The sequence below is a fragment of the Perca flavescens genome, chromosome 17 (assembly GCF_004354835.1).
Source record: "Perca flavescens isolate YP-PL-M2 chromosome 17, PFLA_1.0, whole genome shotgun sequence".
Classification (NCBI taxonomy): Eukaryota; Metazoa; Chordata; class Actinopteri; order Perciformes; family Percidae; genus Perca; species Perca flavescens.
In genome coordinates this window covers 20,085,086-20,107,400 of record NC_041347.1, presented here as the reverse complement: position 1 = coordinate 20,107,400, position 22,315 = coordinate 20,085,086, and the positions used below count along the sequence as shown (strand labels likewise).

At 38.8% G+C, this 22,315-nt stretch overlaps 1 protein-coding gene across 4 annotated transcripts in view; it reads right to left on the bottom strand.

Moving 5' to 3' along the window:
* The window catches only part of pcdh15a (protocadherin-related 15a), a 177,680-nt gene that overhangs the window by 146,608 nt on the left and 8,757 nt on the right, over nucleotides 1-22,315 (bottom strand). For all 4 annotated transcript variants that reach the window (XM_028603202.1, XM_028603206.1, XM_028603203.1 and 1 more), the window contains exon 2: nucleotides 8,150-8,268. In XM_028603202.1, coding sequence (XP_028459003.1) covers nucleotides 8,150-8,240 — 91 coding nt within the window. In that variant the 5' untranslated portion in view covers nucleotides 8,241-8,268. The remainder of the gene's footprint in view (nucleotides 1-8,149; nucleotides 8,269-22,315) is intronic.

Below are 22,315 nucleotides of genomic sequence, written 5' to 3'. Positions count from 1 at the left end.
GGCCAATACTGCATATTTCAATGATATTTAAACACCTGTGAGATTACATCAGGTGTTCAGCACATTAACAGGCCAAATAGTTGAGGACACAAAAGTAAAAAAAAAAAACTTTATTATTAGACACATACAATCGTACAATGTAGTGAAATTCAATTTCTGCAGTTAACCCATACTAAGCATTAGGAGCAGTGGACAGCCACATACAATGTCCAGGGAGCAAATAGGGTTCAGTGTCTTGCTTAAGGACACTTTGAGGAGGTGGGGATTAAACCACCAATCTTGTGGTTGAGGGCTGATCCACCCTACCTCTGAACCACAGCCACCCCAAGCCCAAATGGGCCCAGATATATATGGATTGCACACTAAAGGTAAAAGCTGAGCAGAATTTATCAGACAATATTAACAAAAAAAAAAGCTTGTTTAAGATTTTCGCTTTTTAACAGACAGCAACTAGATTAACTCATAATATAATATAATAATATATTTCAAAGAAATAGTGATAATGACTCAATGAATTAAATTGTGAAACAGTGTTGAGATTCATTTTTGGGCAGTGGCAGGGATAATTTCATAGTTATCTATAAGGTGTTTTGGAGAATTCAAAGGGTGCCTATGTACTACATTGGAGATTATTAAAGCTTTTATATGCACCACCAATGTACTTAGTAGTTCTTAAATCATACTTTTTAAATGAGACCGTCTGAGATGCAGACAACCTCCTAAGAAATTCAAGTCTTTACAGCTCATCGACCTCTATATTACTAACGCAACAAGGCAGTGCTTACTGACATTTAGTTTCAAAGGGATTTTTTTTACCTGACACTCTGTTCAATAGCCTGTGCTTTCCTGTGGTTTCATCTGCAAAAGCACCTTTTTAGCAACCAATAAATCAAACTGCTGCTCCCTGGGAGTGGAAATCTAAAAAAAACAGACTTAAAAGGACAACTAACCTAACAAGCAGTATGGTACAGGAGCCTGCACTGTCCCAATCAATCTGGCACACCTTTACAACCATCCTACAAAAGGATCAGAGGCATCTTATTTAGATAACTAGGAAGAGCATATCATTTTACATTTACAAACTGCAGTGAAACACGGTGGTCCTCTTGAGATGTGGGCAGCCACTCTTTGAAGATTGTAAAAGAAGGAGAGGGAGTGAAAAAAGAAAGAGGCAGAGAAAGAATCTTGAGAAAGGGCAAACGCACCAAAGAGGAAACTCAGAGCTAATTTGTCATCCTTTAGATGGATGGCAAACGGCCAACTCAACATGAAGTTCCTCTTATCATAAAACGTCTCATACTATATGTCCATATGCAACCATAAATGAGTCTGCCCTTTCATATAAATATCAGGCCCTATGTGATGATAAGAAAATGTCGAACAGAGCCTACGGAAAGCTCCTCCAGCAAGGACAGGAAAATCTGGATGATGTATTTTTTCTTCTTTTAGCCATAACACCAATGGTCCACCTGAGGGAGGAATGTTGACCTCTGGTTTGACAAGCATATATTTAAAAAACTTCAAGGTTGGAGGTTAGAGGTAAACTAATCCCTGTGGTGGCAGGCAGCCCAGGACAGGGATCATTGGAGACGGAGCAAACAGGGAGACTGTTTTAATTTCCCAGTTGGATTGATAGTTTATTTTGCATGGGTCCATGTCCAGTGGGGCAGAAGGGCATTCTGGGTTAAGTCCAGTAGGGCCTGGCAAAGGACAATGAGACAGACAAAGGGCAGTTGTCCAGTAACACACATCGCCAGGTAATGGCTGCTCATGGGCTGACAGCAGGTCAAAACAGATGAGCACTGTGTTATATCGTTGGGGCCAGTGGTCCACAGGGATTGGCTGTCAAAGCTGTGCATTACAGTTCACATCATTAACGGCCCCTTCTTTTTCCCAGTATACACCATTGGTCATTTCTTTGTCACGTCACAAAACCTCTATATGTTTATACAAGGGATGTTTGTATAGTTCATATTGTATTGTGCATATATTTTTATTAGATATGGGTATCTATAAACACGTTCTTACAAAACCCTACAACAAAAAAATTAAAATTATAAGCCTCACAAAGTTAAACAATTTGATTTAATTATAATGTAGGTGTTTCTCGTATTGTCTCCACCCCTTTTTTTGTATGTTTACCTTACATGTAAGTAACATGTCAGGGCTATTATAAAACACCAAATAGAGAAACTTAGGCACTTTGAAATTACAAGTTTTATTAATAATTGCATCACAAACAATTTCTCAAGAGAAAGTACCATGCACCATGGGGTACCTAACATGTGTATCAAATTTAACTTCTTTAGCATGTATAGTATTTGAGATATTGATATTAATAGACCACCATTAAAAAATCCTATTCATGAAAACAAATTATATTTATTTAAATATAATAGATATGAAACTTTGACTACAGGCAACATTCTACCAAATACACTTAAGATGTGGGAATTGGAAGCATGTTTCTAGCGGTCAAAATTAGCTTGCCGTAATCACACTAACTAAATCTACAATGTCACCCAAGCACAGTAAAGTAGTAAACAAATATGACACGTCATTGATTAAATAAAAAAATTTAAAAAAAGTATTTTTAGAGTCACTGCTGACATTTTAGTTACATACTGCCTTGTGTACCTGATACCTTAATAGACATATGAGTTAGTTATTTTCTGATATGTACTTTTTCATCATTATGTTCAGTGTAACATAGTGTATGGGGTGGACTAATTATTTACACCTGAAAACACTATGATTGTGAATGCTTACTGGTTGAATACCCAGGTTATTTGTATTGTGAAACCTTTATTGTGAATAAAAAAAAAAACTTTCTACACACTTAAACAGCAAAATGCATTTCCAAAATATGCAAAGCAACTGAAGCCAAGTATCTGAATCTAACAATAATTTGTTTTGTTTTTTTATGGTAAAATGATTGTTGCAGCTTTGATCTCATGCCACTGTACATCCCAAAGACAACAGCTCTGACACACTTACAAACCAATAAAGACCACAGCAGCTGACATTCCAAGAATTCAAACTCAAATCAACGCAAAACAATACTTGTGGATCTGTGAGTTACTCCCTTACTTGAGAGGTAAAAACAGCTTAATTGATGTGCACAAAAACAGTGCTGTGTCCTTCTTCTTGCAGTGTGTCTATGTTTGGCACAAGAAATGCAATCACTGCCTGTCTCGCTCCGTCACTTTCTATCCTAATATCTCCCTCTCTCCTAACAAATCATTATAACTCTGGGCTTCACGCTTTAATTTGTGTATATGTACTTTTTTTGTGGGGCAGAATATGTCGGTACAAAATGGAAATGAAAATGGGAGACAGGCAGTGAAGAAAGAAAAAGTTTGTGTAACATCACTGTAACAGTGATGAAGAATGTCAGAGATAGAGGTGGAAAATGAATTCCTGCAGTATCATGTAACTCATTAATGGCTGTTAATGGAAGAGAGAAGGAGATTACTTAACTGATGTGTAATCCCTATGCAGAAGCTCCCCCTCCGACATTTTTTCAGACTTCCCCCTCATCTGTGTGTCTCTGTGAGGTTAACCACACAGGCAGGAGGGCAAAGGTTGCAATCACACTCCCAGTGAACAGTTCAGCCTACACATATTCACTTACTGAGCCCCAGACTGGCCTATCAGTACAGACCCCAGGCAGCACAGGGCCCAGTCTTACTGGCCCCCGTGCTGCCTTCCCCCCCTTGTGCTACCCGGGCCTGATTACAGTTTACTGGCGGGCAGATTAAAACCCCTTCCCCCTGTCAATCCCCCACTCCACAGGCGTCTGCTGCAGCCAGACACAGTTTGCACATCTGGCCCCTAATCAGACAATCCTAAAAATAGACAAACAATTGTGGGTCAGAATGGATGTGCAGATGGGAAGAGAGGGACACAGACAGAGCGACGCAAATAGTGTGAGAGAGGATGGTAGGCTGATGTCACATGGCAGAAGTGTCCATGGGCATATTAACTAATCCTCACGTCACCACACAAACACACAATACAAGTGAGCATGTTTGTGTGTGGGTGTGCTTACATGCATTTGTCCTACATCGGGATTTAGCGATGGACGGATGGATAGTGTGCATCTGTCCACTCTGCTTTGGATTGACGTTTGTTCTGTTATTACTATATGTTGAACTGCTGGGGAGTGCTAGTCTCCAGTCGTGCAACGATCAATGGACACACATGACGTACACTGCAGGGTTTACATGCGCATGTGTAAGAAATTAATCTTTGTTGAGAGGTAAAGAGGAGAACATGAAAGCATGGCACATGGAAGGGAGGATTATTAATGAAAAATGAAAGCAGCAAATGTGTTAAGAAAAGGAATTAAGGGAAGGAATACTGAGGGAACGTGAGAGGAGAAATGGAGAGAAACAGACAAACAGATAGAGGACAGTCCTTGAATTTTCTTAATGGCTGCAACCTTTTAGTTGACATTATTGTCTTAAAAGATGCAGGCATTCTTAGCTAGGTCGTTTTGATGTTGAATGAGCTATTCGTGAGTAATCTGACACATTTAATAAAGGATATATGTTAAGTGATCCCTGCACGAATACATTCCTCCGATGAGGGACAATAACACTAACCAAGTTGACGTTTTTCAATCAAATCCACTAATTGATTAGTTGAAGAAAACCTAATGTTTGTCAAGGTCAGCCCTATTCTCTCACATTGTGTTTACATCCACATTCAATAATTTGAAGCCTGAGATGTCTCCATGCTAATTAAATAAGGACTTGAGAGACACTGTGAAATTGCTGCATGCATCACTCCACAGCTCGATGCCATCAAAAACAAAATTCTGGCTGCTATTTTTATTTTGATAGACAGACAAACAAGTTGATAGAGACAAAAGCCAAGGGCGCCTTGAGGTGGGCAGAGCAGGGAGATTTATGAGTGAGAAGATGAGGGATTGGGTGTTGAGGGAGGTAGAAATCCCTGCTCAAACCAAGTTCATCCCAGGGTGACACTGACGGGCGAAGGGACACCGCGTCCACATTCACACTCGCCAAACACTCTGATAAACCCTGTCTCATCCCTTGCTCCCATCATAACAACTACGACACTGTGGGTCATTTGCTGGCAGACTCTCATCCAATCAGAGCTCATTTGCATGCAGGGTAACTATCATTAATTTCTAGCTGCCCCCCTTTTTCCGCCTGCACCCAGTCAAATTACAGGCTGCAGACACATTTACAATCAGCAGAATAAAACTCACCCTTAATGATGCAGTCACAGGACAATATCAGGACAGTTTTTGATCATATTGGTACAGAAACTATTTGATGTATGTATCAATGATAATCCGTGGAGCAGATAGTGAATTTGGCATTATTTGAAAAGCAATGTGCTGTATCAAGTAACAGTCAATTCTATTTATTTATATAGCCCAATATCACAAATCATAAAACAGTTGCTTTTAAAGCCTTATCATTAAGACATGCATATTTAGCTAAAAGGAAACAAGAAAGCTGTGAACAGTAGTTGTAACATGATAATGTTATAATGTAAAGTTTGTTTTTTTGATTTGGAAGACAGCCTGAAGTTAAAAAGCCAAACTAATTTACCAACCCTGATTCCTAGAATTTACATTTACGTATATAATACTAATAAACACGTTTTGTAAGAAATGTAATTCTGCCCAATTCATTTATATAAACACAATGAGAAAATTAACGTATATACCAACATTGCAAAATGTTAACACTAAATGCCGCAGCATCACTTTCAATGACAATGTATTTCACTTGTTTTCCCTACAATGTCCGCTCATGGCAACAAAAGCATGTTTAACATTTTTGTTTGAGGTTAGAAAAAGATTGTAGTGTCAGTTTAATGGTGAAAAAGTCTGACTGATTTGAATCACGAGACAGGTTACTCTTAAGCAAAGCACTTTTATTTTCTAAACCTAACCACAGGCGGGACTCAAGATGGGAATCCCCCGGTACCTGGTGTCACAATCCTGCACTTTGAACCAACATACAGTAAATGTAGATGTTCCTACCGAAATAAAACGTTGCCATGAAACAGAATCCAGGCAGCAGTTATATTTCCCCTAGTATCGCATTGCCAGACCCACCTCCACGGCGCTGTGGAGGAGGGTCTGGCGAGTCCACACAGCATTCTGGGATGGGAGAAAAACGTGCTCTGGTTTATTGGCATTTCTTTAAACCAATCACAATGCTCATGGGCGGTGCTAAGTGCCAATAGTGCAAAATAGCCTCGGGAAGGAACTTGTTTTGGTGGGACGTGTACGTTGGAAAGTTGTTTTAGTCGTGCATAACAGAATCTGGACAGTTGTGTAAGTACAATATTCTGTGTTTTTTTTAGAACTGATTGAATATTAAAACATAACCAGAAGTCACAAATTAAACTTATTGTAATAATTTGTCCTGTATGTCAAGCAACATCATATGAAGCTTTGATAAATAAAATTAATAATACTTGTGCATACTCACAAGTTGTCAAAAAAATTACCCACAAACCCATATTCCACAGGGCTGTTCTTGAGTTCCACAGCTGTTATGTTTTGAGTCAATGGCTTCCTCACTCCACACTACAACACTTATTTATTAATGCGGTCAGAGCCTAGTAGGATGACTTCATCCGAAAAGGAAACCACAAGGCACTCGTTCACCTTCAAAGAATCAGTCATTCATAAACTAAAATTATATCACACAAACTCATGAAGCAAACCTCTAAAAATAAAATCTTAATGCAAATGACAGTAAGCAGAGATTATATTCTTATCTAAAAAAAATCCTTTTACATTAATGAGCTTGTCAAGGAAGGGTAGGAAGCAGGAAAGGGATGAAAAGAGAAGAAAATGGGGCTGGGATCTTAAAATTGACCTGAATTATGTGCAATATTTCCAGACAGGGGGGAATTAAAGCATGCTTCTGTGCATGTGCAGCTTTCCCTCAGTATGGTCTTTAAAGACCTGCCAATCTTATTCAGCTGAAATTCACTTTTAAATGGCATCTGCTACAAAGTCAGTGAGTTGAGACTAGATGCTAAGATTCCCTCAGTAATGTGGTAACTTAAACGTGAAAGCACAAGATGAATCCTTTTAGCATGACCAGTGAACTGTGTAGGAAGAAAGATGGATTTACACCATCTCCTTAAATAATGTCTTTCAAAAAACATTATTTAAATTTGAGAGGGACAAATAAGAAGAGTAAGAATACTGTGAAAGCACACTTATTTGTACTGAAGCATTATGCACAATGTTAAAAGCCTCCCTGAGAGCTATGTCTCTGCGGTCCTCCTCCACTTCAATGAAATCCAACTTTTCCTACACTCTCATGAAAGTTCTACAATTATACAAAATCTATATTTTCTATTGCTGAATACACATACTTCACATATGATCACCCTTACCATCCATAACACAAGATTGGATTATCTATTTATGAGGACAATGCACATTAATCAACATTTCTGTGAATGTGCAAGTGTTAGACATCCGTCTAATTTTCTAGTTACCTAGCATGTATGTCCTCATGGTGGGAGGAAACCAGAGCACCTGGAGGAAACCCACGCAAACACAAGGAGAACATACAAACTCCATACAGAAAGGGAATGTCCGGACCGGGGATCGAACTCTGCAGTGCCTACTTGCTGTGTAGTGCTAACCACTGAGCCACCGTTCCGCCAACATTATTTGCAATGTAGTAACAGATCGATACAGCTTAGTAGTTGGCAGTACAGCATATAAACAGTAAATATTCATGTATGACTTTTCAGACAGCATACCTTACAATCTTTAACATGTGGAAACTCTTAATATGCTGTGGAAATGAATACAAAATGTAAAAACATATTTTGCAAGTAAAGACCTTTAGAGCTACAGAATAATTTTCAAATATTTCAAAATTAGTTTTACTTCAGATCCAGAAGATACAAGGGGGTGTAACATTGTTCAAGTGGTCCACACCTCAGCTTTGCATATAGGTGATCAATAACAAGTGTTCTGCTGTTCTACAAAGACTTCCACCATACTGGTCCTCTGACAGTCAAAAGAAATCGTGCCTTTTCCACATTACAACCTTCCTCTTGGCAGTGCAGCTACAGTTAACTGAAAAAGGGGAGGCCTGAGGGTGTTGGCCTCTGTGCTGGCTGCTCATACCTTCTGTGTCCTGGCCCCAGCTGTGGGTTAGCAAAGAGAGGATTGCCATTCCTGTCCCCAGCCATCTGATGAGCCACCACCCCCGTCTCATCTTCTGTCAAGCCTTATTGCCTGTACACCTGGACAAAAAAAAAAGGGAAAGACGATTTTTCATTCATGTCTCAACGAGCCCTCCAGCCCTCCTGCACGCACAGCTGTGACACCCCCCCCACACACACACACACACACACACACACACTATCTACCTACAGCATTATCATTAGGTCAGTATTTTCAAAGAACACATTCATCTCACAATACATTTTTTGTTTACAGTAAATAACATAATCCACTGGATTATTTGAATCAATCAGATTATATGCAGTTACTTACTCCGAAAAGCAACTAGATTTTCTAAAATGCAGCTTTAATGTATTATACATGCAGATTTAGATAGAATCACAGACATTATTTAATTTGCATCGACTTATGGACTTTTACCTGACTTTTCCTTGGAGGATTCAGAGCAAGTAGCACACATTTTCCCCTTCCCTAATAGACAATGCATGAGAGTTTGGTGTGCCACCAATAAGAGCATGATCACTGTGCACTTTGGTGAACACTGAGCACAAACAATTGGTCTTTTTACGCACTTCAGCTAACATATGCATCTACTGTCAAGCATGACAGGGTCATGCATAAGGGCCAAAACATGGCATGACAATTACACTTTATGAGTTTTTTTAACATTAATATGCATTCCCCCAGCCTGGCTATGGTCCCCCAGTGGCTAGAAATGGTGATAGGTGTAAACCGAGCCCTGGGTATCCTGCTCTGCCTTTGAGAAAATGAAAGCACAGATGGGCCGATCTGGAATCTTTCTCTGCTTTGCCCACCCAGAGAATTTGGCCCCCCCATGAGAGAGAGACATCATGGCTTTCAAACGAGCAAAGTGGCAGTTGGTCAAATTTTGGGAAAGAGACTTCAGATACAGTATTAGGGGACCACTAAGGCCTATATAAAACCATCCAAAGAGCACCATGTCATGGGACCTTTAAAGTTTTGATACTTTCTTCTCCAGCCTTAATTACTTTTGATGACATCCATTTCAACTGCAATCAAGCTGACCCCAGCCTCCATTGTCAAACTACACCCCTACAAACTTTTTTAAGCACCTATCTAAGTCTACAGGGGCCATATATTTTACACATGCAAGAAGAAATACAAATACATCACAAGCTGCCACCACCAAAGAATCAGTCAGAGCAAAGTGCAGCTCAGACATTGTGCATTATGATGGCGCAAGAATCAAAACACTTTATTTACAGTAAATACACCTATTCAGGCTCTAGTGGAAATTACAAGCAAAGCAGTGCGTGAAGATTTTATGTTGAGCCTTGTCATGCATCATACACACAAATCCACAGCACACAGCATTCACTCTGAGCTAGAGAGAAGTAAGGTGTCAGTTGGAGGAATAAAGAGGGTTTTTAGCCTCTGTCTGTCTGAGCTATTTTATATCACACCTTTCTCACAAGGTTTATTGTCAGAGCAGGCGATAAGCTGTGAAATCAGCTTTCATAGCATATGCTTAAGGGACAGGAGGGGAATCACAAACATCAACACTGTAATATCAAAGCATGTTTGACTAAATCAAAATATCTGGACTCATACCATCAGCACTTCTTGATTTGTCAGAGTGAATTTCCTTTCTTTTTTACTAACTTTCTCTTTCACACACATTGTACACATGTATTTACTTGTTTTCTTATAAATTTGTGCAGAAATACACCCAAACAGATTATATGCCACTGAACCCAAATGTACTTAAATAACAGACATCTTGCATGAGCAGTCTGTGGACAGCAAGAGACAGCTGTGCGCCCTTCTCTAACAGTGCAACAAGAGCGATTTCACACTGGTTTCCTATTCTCTCACTGTCTCCTCATCTCTCCGGCTCCCAGTGGTGTTCCCTTTTGAAGCAGATCTTGATTTCCCACATTCGTACATCTATCTTTCTTAAAAGGGCCAAGTTAGATTGCTTTGATCCCCTAGCCGAAATAACTCAGACCTGTACAGCCTGCCACCCTGAAGAGGGAAGTCATTTCTTTCCACAGCTTCCTCCAAATCTCCTCTTGGTTGACATGGGAACGTGGTGTCTCATTTACATAGGCTATCAACGATGTTCCTTCAAACTTAATGAACAGGGAAACTGAAGAGATTTCTGAAATAAAAATGGCTCTATAGTCCTAGTCCAATGCTGTCCTCTCATAGCAGCCCATGAGTCACATCATGAAGCTTTCATGAAGCTCTGTGCAACAGTTCAATTCCACTCTGCTCTACCTTAAAGAGGTCCTATTATGCTTTTGGGGGTTTTGACCATCTTTTGGTGTGTTATATACTTTTTTGTATGTAATAGATGTTTAAAGTACAAAAAAACAAAATTCATTCCAAAAAGAGCTTTCTATCCTACAAAAAGTATATTTGTTCAACTGCCTAGTGGCTTGCCACATTCCCCTGCCAAATTTCTCAATCAATGACGTAAACAGTTGAGAATGCCCACCTAGCGGCATGCCCTCCCTCAAAGGAAGAGAATAAATGAGGTGCAGGAGGGCAGCTTGAAGTGAACAAATATGTGCAGTGGAGGTGTTGTGTGCTTTGGTACGGAACAGATAGTTTGCTATCACATACAGTATACTAAAATTGGAACATACAGAGAAGCGTAACGGCATTGTTTGGATTTCCAAAAGAAGAAGACTAAGTGGCTAAAAAGTACTTTTGGCACTATTCCGGATCAATATAACCCCACAATTGTTTGTGTTTTCTGGCATTTTACTGAGGATATGTGAACTGGGCACAGGTCAAGAATGGGTTCTGCAAGCATTTATTACTGAAAGACGGTTCAGTTCCCACATTGTTTGGCCAACCAGGAGCTTCCTGCGGATCACAACCTGTAAGTATGCTTTGTTTGTTGTGTATTTGTTATGTTTAAAACAAAGAACACAGATAATGTAACATGACTGTCGAGTGTTGATGGTTGTGGCTAAGCTGCTTTGATTCAGTGCTCAGCTGAAACCTTAGGCCTCGGATAAGTTGCTAACGTTAGCTTGTGCTTTTGTGGTTACATTGGGTTGCTTATCAGCTGTTGGAGCGGTTTAATCTAACATTCTGTAACATTAGAAATGGCGATCACCTTCATAGGTGAAGGTGGATTCATTCATGTGCTCGGTCTGAACTCCGGTTGTGGTAAGGGATGTGACATTCCCGACACACACTCTAAAGCCTGGCTCACACTACAGGAGTTTTAAAATCCTAACCGATTTTGAAATCTGGTTGCAGCACACACTTGAGGAGAATCTTTGCAGATTTTCTTCCCTCAAATCTTAAACATGCTCACACTACAAGATTTGAAAATAGTGGGGCATCACACACTACAAGATATTTTTAAGATCATCTTGCCAGATTTAGCACCTCACTTGACGCGATCTCACGGGGAAGCGCATGTAAACAAAATGGATACGGTGTCACGGCAACTTGCTGTAGTAATACTTATCCTTTGTACCAATAAAAAACAAAAACAAAATAAAACGAGCGTGGACGATAATATTATTCAAACAAACTACCGTATTTTCCGGACTATAAGTCACACTTTTTTTTCCTACTTTGGCTGGTCCTGCAATTTATAGTCAGGTGCGACTTATATATCAAAATATATATAATTTAAACATGTTTTTAAATGTTAATTCATACTGAAAACATTACCGTCTACAGCCGCGAGAGGGCGCTTTAGGCTTGTGACAACTAGAATGCTGGTCCTAAAGACAACTGAGAAAGAAAAGAGATAAACTGCAGGTAGTAAAATATGCAGACGAAAACGGTAATCAAGCAGCTGAAAGAAAGGGAGAAACTTGTGAGGGACTAGCGAAAAGGTGACTCTTACTGCAATGAAGAAATCAAAGAAAGCTAATCTGCTTATCGCGGGCTGAAAGCAAGACGGCCAGAGCTGGAGGAACGAGTCCACAGGTGGGTGCTTGAACAACGTGCTGCCGGGAGGGGCTTGTCAACGGTGCAGTTACGTCTCCACGCCCTGCTAGTTGTTCTGTGTGACTTATACTCCGAAGCGTTTACATTTGCTAGCTAGTGCGCTAGCAACTTTGTACACTCACCCGGTAGGTCCAAATCTGAAGCGATCTCTCCCCAGCTCTTCTCTTTATCATTCCGATTATGATACTCTTTTGATGATACATTAAACAGGCACTTGTGCTGTTGCCACATCTCCACCATCCTTTCTTCCATCTCAGTTGTCCACCGGACCCGTACTACAGCTGCTTTCACGGACATTTTCAAAAGTTTCCGTCACTTCTGTCTCCTTGCAGACCTGTCTTTCATTGGCTATTGTGGAAGTACTGACGTAATCATAGTCGTTTCACGCCCGATTATAATCCTAGATATCAAACATGTTTGATATTATTGGGGCGGCCCCGATGTGTCTGCGAGCAGATCGGGAGGTGCAAGATTCGATCTGTGAACGCCTGACATTACCAGATAATCTGCGCCGACCATCGGAACCGATCGAGGTCCTCGACAAGATTTTTTCTCAGATTCTCGGGAGGGGTAAATCGGCCATAAATCGGCCTAAAACTCCTGTAGTGTGAGCCAGGCATAAGCGGTTCACCAATCACACAATCACAACAGAGTGGGTTAGCTGACCAATCAGAGCACACTGGGCTTTTAGGGAAGGGGGGCCAAGAGCTCAAACAGAGTGTTTGAAACCGAGACGCTGCAGCAACGGGCAGTATGAAAAGGAAGTGTTTTTTGACATCAAAGCATGTAAACCTATTCTAGTAGACCCGGACAAATATGATGCTGAAAAATAGTATGATAGTGGCTCTTTAATACATATCATGTTACCACAATCTGACCACAACTCTCTCCAAGTGGTTATGCCGAATAAAAATACTTGCCTAATGCCTATAGGTTTATACAGTATATATTCCATCATATCTCTTTGGTGAAGGGGGGAAAGTGACTAAACTTATGATGCAGGGGGTGGACAAGAAAGAGCAGACAAGGTGGGGAGAGATGAATGAAGCCATTCCATTTATGGATTAAATAGACAGTCAAGATGAAGTTATTTAAGTGCAGGGGTTTTGCGCTCCCTGGAAGAAGAAAAGAACAGCTTGTCTCTCTCTTTTTCTGTCTGTGTTCCTTCGATCGCGTCTCATCCGGCATCAAGTTATTTTTCCACCACCACCTTAATGTTCATGTGCTTTGTGGTAGACAGATTGTCTGAGATGTCTCGATAACAGAAACAGCTAATTTTATTAACTCTTAAAGGTCAAACATGTCCCCAACTGCAGAGAACATAGAATTATTAATAATTTGATGCTCCTGGCAAGTAGAAATGAGTAAAGTTATTTAAATCAATGGCCCATTCACAATTAACACCAAACTGTAACATCATTGAAAGTTTGGCCATGAGTTTGGTGAAAAGTGACAAAAAGGTTAGAAATTGCTAATTTGTAGTTGTAATTTACCGATTGCAGAAGCATTTTTCACAATTATATCAATATACCATCCAGAAGTGAATTTGTTTTGAATTTTGTTGTCTTTTTCATGTTTCCTTTTGGTTATAATTCAGTGTTTGGAGCAGTTATGAAAGAAGTTACAATACATAAGATGGCGAGTAAGTAGACTAATAAAAAAAAAAAAAGAGTTGTTAGTTCAAGTGTTGTTTAGGTGCTCCACCATGTGTGTCATCGCACTGGAGGATGCCATCTAAACAGCAGAATAGTGTGACCAGCAGGGTTTCATCCTCATGCCTAGTCTTTTACTGGCTTTGAGTCACAATGCTGAATGAAGAAAATGAGAACTAATTATGTTTATGCTTTTAAAACTTTGAATTTCCTTTTTGTTGGTTTCTAATTTTATGTTATTTTTCTATTTACAGAGCTGTTAGTTAATTGGAATCCATATTGACAAAATAAAATCAGTTCGCACTGAAAAAGAAAAAAAACAAGCACCCAGTGTAGAGACATTTTCTAAGAGCAATAGTAATGGGCAAAAAAGTCCACAGCTTGAACAGCTAATAAGCAGCACAATGTTCCTTTCATGTGTAGACTGTATGAAACCTAGTACTGCTGCTTTATCCCTATGAATTATTTTGTCTGTTTTATGTCAAAATAAGTCCATTCAGTTCTACAGAATGCAGAATGGAGATGGTAACCACTCAAGCAGTGAAGTAATGACACCTCACTGTTGTTTTGCAGCTGTTAAGTGGAAGTGTGGATGCTGCTTCTCTTTGATAGCTGGCAGTGGAGGATTTTTGAGTCGGACATTGTCTCTTCAATATGTAACAGCACAGTTAACCACTGTAGCAGAACAAAATGGACTAGAGGCAGAAAAGCCAAAATTCACTGACATAATCTGACTAATGTACCACTCCAACTATCCCTTTTCTTGACGGTTACGTATTTAACTACAGTCTAAATATTAGTGCTGGCATATATGGTTGGAATTATTACCACTGTATTTACAAGGATATTTATTAAAACATAAACATCATGATTGGCCCGTGTTGCTAGTCATACCCCCCTCTCTCTCCCCTTTTGTCACACCCCACTCTCTTCCTCTTTTTTTCATGTCTGCCTTTATAATGTCCAATATAATGTTAAATTTATAAATTGAGCATCTTTGGGTTCAAGACTGTTGGTCAGACTAAACAATACATTTAAACATGTCACCTTGGACTCTGTACAACTCTGGAAAAGTGTGTTGAGCATTTGTCACTATTTAAAAAAATAAATAAAACTAACTGTCATTTGCAGACCTAAAAAACAATACCGTGAAACATGCCAGTGTGTTGCCTCTGCTTTAAACTTGACCGTGCCTTTACTTTTTTATTCGTCCACCAGGACAGGTGTGTAAAGCCAATGTGCAGACGATACACTCAGTTTTTCAGGTGCACCTAGTTAAAACGATTGCAGTCTAATAAGCAGTCCTGCAATAAATCATACCTCCATGTAGGTTATGATTTTCAGTTTTTGTTGAAACTGTTTTACAGAGGTGTGGATGCAAATTCCGGACAATTTTGGAGGCTATAGTTTGTGGGGCTGTTGGAACTGTATTGCATTATACAGAGAGGTGTTTTTGCTTATTTAGACTATCGTCATTGATATAAATAGGGTGAAGAAAATAATAAAAATACTTGTCTATCCATACACCCAACAAATGGATTAAAAAAATCGCACATTAAAAAAAACATTACAGACAAGCTTAAATGCAATTGTTGCTGCAGCTACACAGTTTTTGTTCGTTTTGTTTTCCAAATTCATATTCTATATTTTAAAAACAGCGAGTCTCACAGTGTTCTACTAAATATGTATTAAGCTTCATAGTTACGTTACTAAAAGCTTATCCAGGTTGTGAAAAACAGTTAAGAGACACTGAATTCCTTGGAATCCCCAACTGAGCTCAACATTCAGCAACAAAGTGCCTCATATGCTAACTAGAGAAAACACCCATTTCTCAAAAGTTGCGACATCCTCATCAATCTCCTATCAGCCTCCTCCTTTTAGCGCAGGTAATGAAAACTACTGACTCATCAGTGTAACAAAAGCACCAGATTGCATTTTTGGTGGCTCCTCCCCATCCCCATTTACTATACAGTGCAAAACCATGTCATCCCATTGATCAAGTGACCAAATGGGAGATGCCAGCAGCACATGGGCTCATAAATTAGTTATTAGTGGATGCTATTTTACCCATAATGCCAGAGTGTTCAAACAAACTGCAACACAAGGACTATTTGTTTAATAACCATGTTTGCAACCTTATTACATCCCAATTACAATCATTATAGCACCAGCCTGTCCTGTAATATTCATATTTAAAACACCCGAAGGCAACAAAACATAAGTTAAAACAAACAATGCATTGTGCTTTATATAGCCAATACAGAGCAATTAAAAAGTCATTTGATATACTGATACAAAACAAGCAGACACAAAAATATTGGATTAATTATTATAAATGAATAGGGGAAAGGGGCTGGCACAGAGGCTCAGCACTCTTTCCACACAGTAAAAGTGTAGTTTACGGTTATTTCTTTTTTTTTAATACTGCATATACAATCCATCAATTAGTCATGTGAATTACATATCAATGTTAATACTAAATATTTTTAATATTCTATTACATATTTAAACATTACAACCATATTTTCCTCTTAGTGGAGACATTGGAACACAACAATGTTTTGGCATTTTTTAATTTGTAATTATCTTTCTGATGAATGTCTAACAAATCAACAAATTGTTTCAACTCTACAAAATACAATTACACACACACACAAAATTGCATAGTGCAGCTTTAACCCAGTATATATGATCAATACTTAAACAGCTACATTTGTATGGAGCTTTTCAATTTGCCTCTCATTCCTTCATTTACACACACACACACACACACACACACACACACACACACACACACACACACACACACACACACACACACACACACACACACACACACACACACACACACACACACACACACACACACACACACACCATGGTAGCTTGACCAATGTGAGCAATTTTGGGTTCAGTGTCTTTACCAAGGCAGCCACAGCTCAGTTCAGAGCATCTTAACACAGTGTTGCGCTACTAAATTGGAAATGGGGAGCCATGGTCTTATAGAATAGAGCCACAGTGAGTCAGTCATCACAGTAAATGACCAACAATTCTCAATAAGCAGCATCACAGGTGTGTAATGTCTTACCTAGGCTGGTAAGTTGATCTTAACTTGGCATCAGCAAGCAAAATCAAGCACGTAATATACCTGTCACAGTAACGTAACACCAGCTGCTCAACTCTACTGTGTAACTCAAAACTAGGGAACGTAAACAAACCCTATGCCTCAGCAAGGTCTTACACAGAAACACAAGTGTATGCATGTGCACCAAATTCCACAAAAAGAAAACAAAATGAGTAATAAATAAAGCAAATGTTTAATCGGTTTGGTTATGTGTATTAGACCACTGCAGATCTATTCATTACCTACTGTGAGATGTAATTAGTGGAAGCAAGGGAGCCCTGGTGCTCTAATGACGGGACTGATTAGTCCTGGCTGACAGACTAGCCTGCACATGGCTCACACCCAGCTATGGCTATAGAGATAGCATTCAAACAGAAAGCAGGATCAACAGCCAGGCAAGCTGCTGGTGCTAAAGCCTTATCTCTCTCTCCAGTTCCTAGAGACAATTCATTTACTGATTAATGTAAGGTATTTGATTATGTTTACTATGAGAATGAAATGCTTAAACCGGACTTGGCATCAGTAAAGTGGACACATCATGCTTATGTTTACCAATCCAACTGGTCACTGATGTTTGAATGAAAGGAAACTAAAGGGATGACAAATATAAAAGATCCAGTTGTCTTTGAAAGGAGCACTCACTTGCTGCCATTTAGGAAAAACCTTTTTAATTTGCTCTTATAATCACAGTGAAATGGCTTTTACACCTCATTTAGTTTAATATTATATTGTATATACATTATACACATCTATTTAACAGTAAATGCCACAAAATATACATTGTTACATTTTTATTTACTTCCTATGAAACTAATATTAAATGGTTTATTTTATGGATTATCTTATTTATCAAAGTACGCCCAAATAACTTAAATCAATAACATTTTGTTTTGTTGCAAAATTAACTTTGGCTAAGCCATTGAATTATCTCCCTTACAGATATCATGTTTAAGTTTGAGCGATCATTCCCTGCATTATTATAGCCTTCCCCGATCTTTCATTATAGTATGGCAAATCAGGGAAGCAAGACGTTCCCAAAATGCTGTTTTGAGACAATTTGAGTTTTAACTTATTCCTTCATGAGGCCATGAAGGAACACAACCAGTGGAACTCGAACTAGACAATATAACAATATAATAAAATATGTTATATAGGGCTGCACAATTATGTCATTACAAGAATTATTGATCCATCTTTACATGAAATCAGATGAAAAAATAATAAAGCCACAGCAGCATGCAGCTCAAAGACGTGTTATATGCAACTGCAAACTGTTTAGAAACCAAAGACCAGATAATCAGTGCGATCAAAACAAACTTATGACCCATGAATCAAGAGCCTTTGATTCAATACACCAAAGCAGAGCTTTAAATGAAAAGTGTAAATACAACAGACAATCACACTTTAGTAATTGTGTAAGCCACAACTGTGTGTAAACAACCTGTGCAGCCCTATCTTACCCTGATACAATTGCACAAATGTTTTATCCTGGTTTTAAAGGCTGCATTTGTCCATAATTACTGTATCTTCTTGAAGCACCAAAAATGATCAGTATTCACATGATCAATGTCAATAGTATTTGTAATGGGGGTTCCAGTAATGGTTAGGGCTGGGTGATATGGAGAAAATCAGATATCGCGATATTCTTGTCCTAACACCTCGATGTCGATATTGTGGTGATATTCTAGGGTTTACAATTGGTGCTTAAACAAAATATCTTCACAATGAGATTTTAGATAAATAATCTTCAGTAATGTAGATATAATGACTAAGTGGGTAAAGGTACAAATAATAAAAACAGCGAGAACAGAAAATGACATCACTTTACTGTAATGCAGCCTTTAAAACCAGGAAAAGACAACACTTAAGACATTTACGAAATTACAATATCCAAAATCTAAGACGATATCTAGTCTCATATCACGATATCAATATAATATCGATATATTGCCCAGTCCCAGTAATAGGTTTGTAATAAACCCCATTGCACGGTTACTAAATTTAATTTACTTGTTTGTCTTCAATCACTAACACTGCAGGTGCTTCCCTCTATATGATGATGTAACTATTATGACAAGTGATTCCTAACTGAGTGTTCATTGTATGCTGTAGTTGTGGGAAAGAGTACCTCTCAGTATTCTCAATGTGCACTTAACACAAAAATGAAAAGCTATTATGCAGTTGATGTTCATTCGGTTGCCGTAATTATGTAACGTCTTTTTTTCATCCCACCTCTGTTACGACATGCATTTTATCATACTCCCTTTGGGGAAGCGTGCTGAGCTGACTGGTGCTGATTCTAAACACAGACATGAAAAGGTTGGGGTTTTGGGGTAGCCTGGGTATTTAGGCTGGAAACACTGACCCTAATGGGAAAATGTATGAACACCATTATGTGATTTTGCAGTGCTGCAAGCAGCAAATGAAAGATTTAATGTGGGCCTCAAGTGCTCTCTTGATTATTGTGATGGGCTTGGATGGTTTAAACATGATAAACCCTGTGCACCTGTTTATGCAATGTACTTTCACAGACAGAAATATGCTTGTTCTAAGTAGAATAACTGTAGAGGAATAGAGGAACTGAGCAGTGTTTATTATGATTATTGAATGTCTGCAGGGATAATGAGTGTGCATTTTAGATCAATGGCAATGATGACTTAATTGATAAATAAGTAAAGGTGTAATGTTAATGAACAGTATTCAATAATATATCTAGTTGAATAGATCTGGTCTTGTACAATGGTTAGCCTCACAGAAAAATCATTTGGCTCACCAAATAGCCCCAAATACAATATGTCCACGTCTTGTGTAGACCTTTTTTTCTTTTTTAAGAGTAGCACTTCCTATAGCTACTTCACAAAGAAAGCTTCCCGCTGGTGGAAAGCTTTTAATGTGAAGTAGCACAAGACATACATAACAATGTACGAGTGAAAATATCCTCCAAACCACAGATATTCAGTTTGAAGCTGCAAAAGTACTGAATACAGAGACTTTAATAAACAGCACAAAGCCACACATGTATTGAGCCAGTTTAGCGCAAGACAAAGCAGTTTGAAGGCCATGCTGCCACATAGGACCAGAAAAGCGCGGGTTGCTTTTGCTTTTGTCTGGCCGCAGTGGAGATGCAGCGTGACTATGGCTAGGCCTGTACAGCTAAAGTAACTTACCAGACTGTGGTAACTGTGTAATTATTTACCTTTACCCACTAAGTCATTATATCCACATTACTGATGATTATTTATCAAAAATCGCATTATGTACATTTTTTGTTAAAGCACCAATAGTCTCTCTATACAATATTGTTGCGGTATATCGAGGTATTTTCGTCAAAAATGTCGTGATATTTTTTTTTCCATATCGCCCAGCCCTACAACCAGGTATCCCCTGGTAAAGATCACCAGGCCAGTTGTTTTAATTATGTGGAATATAGCTAAAGGGTTAAGTTAAAGCTACAATCAGAAATGAGCTATAAACATACATTATTACATTATTTTGATACAGGTTATTACATATAATAAAGGAAAGCAGGATAACATATGATAAGTAGTAATGGCCGGTTGCTTTTATGCCACTATATTATCTAGTGTCAGGAGGAAGCGATGGCTGCAGGACATGGGAGCTGAGATGAGGAGCAGATAGGGGGGGAAGTCAGGATAACATTAATTAAAAGCAGAGGGGTGCACTATCATCTTCTGTTGAAGTCAACAATATTTTTTTTATTTTTGTTTTGTTGAATATATTGGATCAAACACAAAAAGCACAAATCAGCACCAGTACATACATCACTACATTATCAAAAAAACTATAATTGCAAACCATAATATCGCTGTGATTTTCACTTTCATTTCCTATTGAAAAACCCAGAATAGGAAGCTGAAAAGTAAACCTACATGCAGTGCAGTAAGTAGATAATGTATCCAGCTGCATCTAATGTCAACAGAGCCCAGTGGTCCACTAAACCTCTCATTTTCTCCCATTCAGAGAGTGAGGCACAGATCTCAGAGGGTCTAATCCCACTGCCTTAGTCATCTCATGACCACGTTTTAAATCTCTAAACCCTCGCTGAGCTCAGTCCACGTGGGTGCCACCACCACTCTGCACTGCTTAGCATCAACAATGCCCTATCCATGTGACAAGACGCACAACTGCTCTGCACAATAGGAACCACTTAGCCACATGGTATTAAACACATGCAGCGGATGCCAGACAAAACAACGTTTTTGACTTTTGCAAAATCTTTCACCTCAGTGGGTGACTTTTAACCCCTGCTAACCGCAGCACGGCTGTGATTGTCACAGGGTTTGTTTCCAAGCCTTAACACACAATAGAATGACTAATCCTTTCACAGAAAAATGAAAAAAATCCAAATGGGAATGTTTAGAATTATAAAGCATGTGGTCATTTTTGGTGCATTCATCTAGATGAGCAATTTTGTCAAGAAAAGACGAAAAGTAAAAACAATGCAATAGTGTTCCCTTTAGAGCTAGACCAACAAATCAGCAAGCCTGGCCAATATTAGCTTATTGCAGATATATTGGTACATTTCTATATGTGGAGCAATAAGTAAAAATAAACTGCAGCAGAGAAATGCCAAACTAGGGTATGTTTATGTTTTTTTTTTTTATTACTGTCGGCCGATATATCGTTAAGGGATTGTTTTTAAACTCCAGTATTGTGTTTGTGGTACAAAAACCTCGCAAATGCATGATATAGTATGCCAGAGGAAGAGTTCAGAGGACTTACTCATGAGTGGATTACTATACTATGCATCGCCATCTGCCACTTGCCTGCAATGCAAACCAATAAACTGATGAATATGTTCTATCTGGTCATCCAAGGTCAGGACAATCACTCAATCCATTTCACAAATCTATATCTGGCAGATGCATAATGCTGTATGGATTTGCAAGATAGCCTCTGAGATTAGACACCTAAATTCTTCAATTTATTTCTTATGTTAAGAAGTTTCACATTATGTTATAGGCTCAACCAGAATATGCTAAATAAAACCTACAGTTCTCCTTTTAAGAGTCTGCTTAAGTGGTATGTGAGCCACCACATAATGCAATCCACTCACCTCTGTAACTTCCTCTGACTGCTTCAAATGCTTCAAAAGATTCTTTAATGGCTGGTATAAAAGACAGAGCGTACTCATTTGTATTGAAATGGGTCTTTTATGTGCCAACAAAGCCCTGTAAATTACATTCAGGTGAATATGTGTCACAGTGATTCTTCAAAAAATGCAGTAAAAGCCCAGTAAGTCACTACATGAAAGCTTAAACTCAAAAGAGTATCTCTGACCTCAGCCCCATGTCCTCAAGACCCACTGAAGCATCCTGATAGAATAGCCTACATCAGAAAACAGAT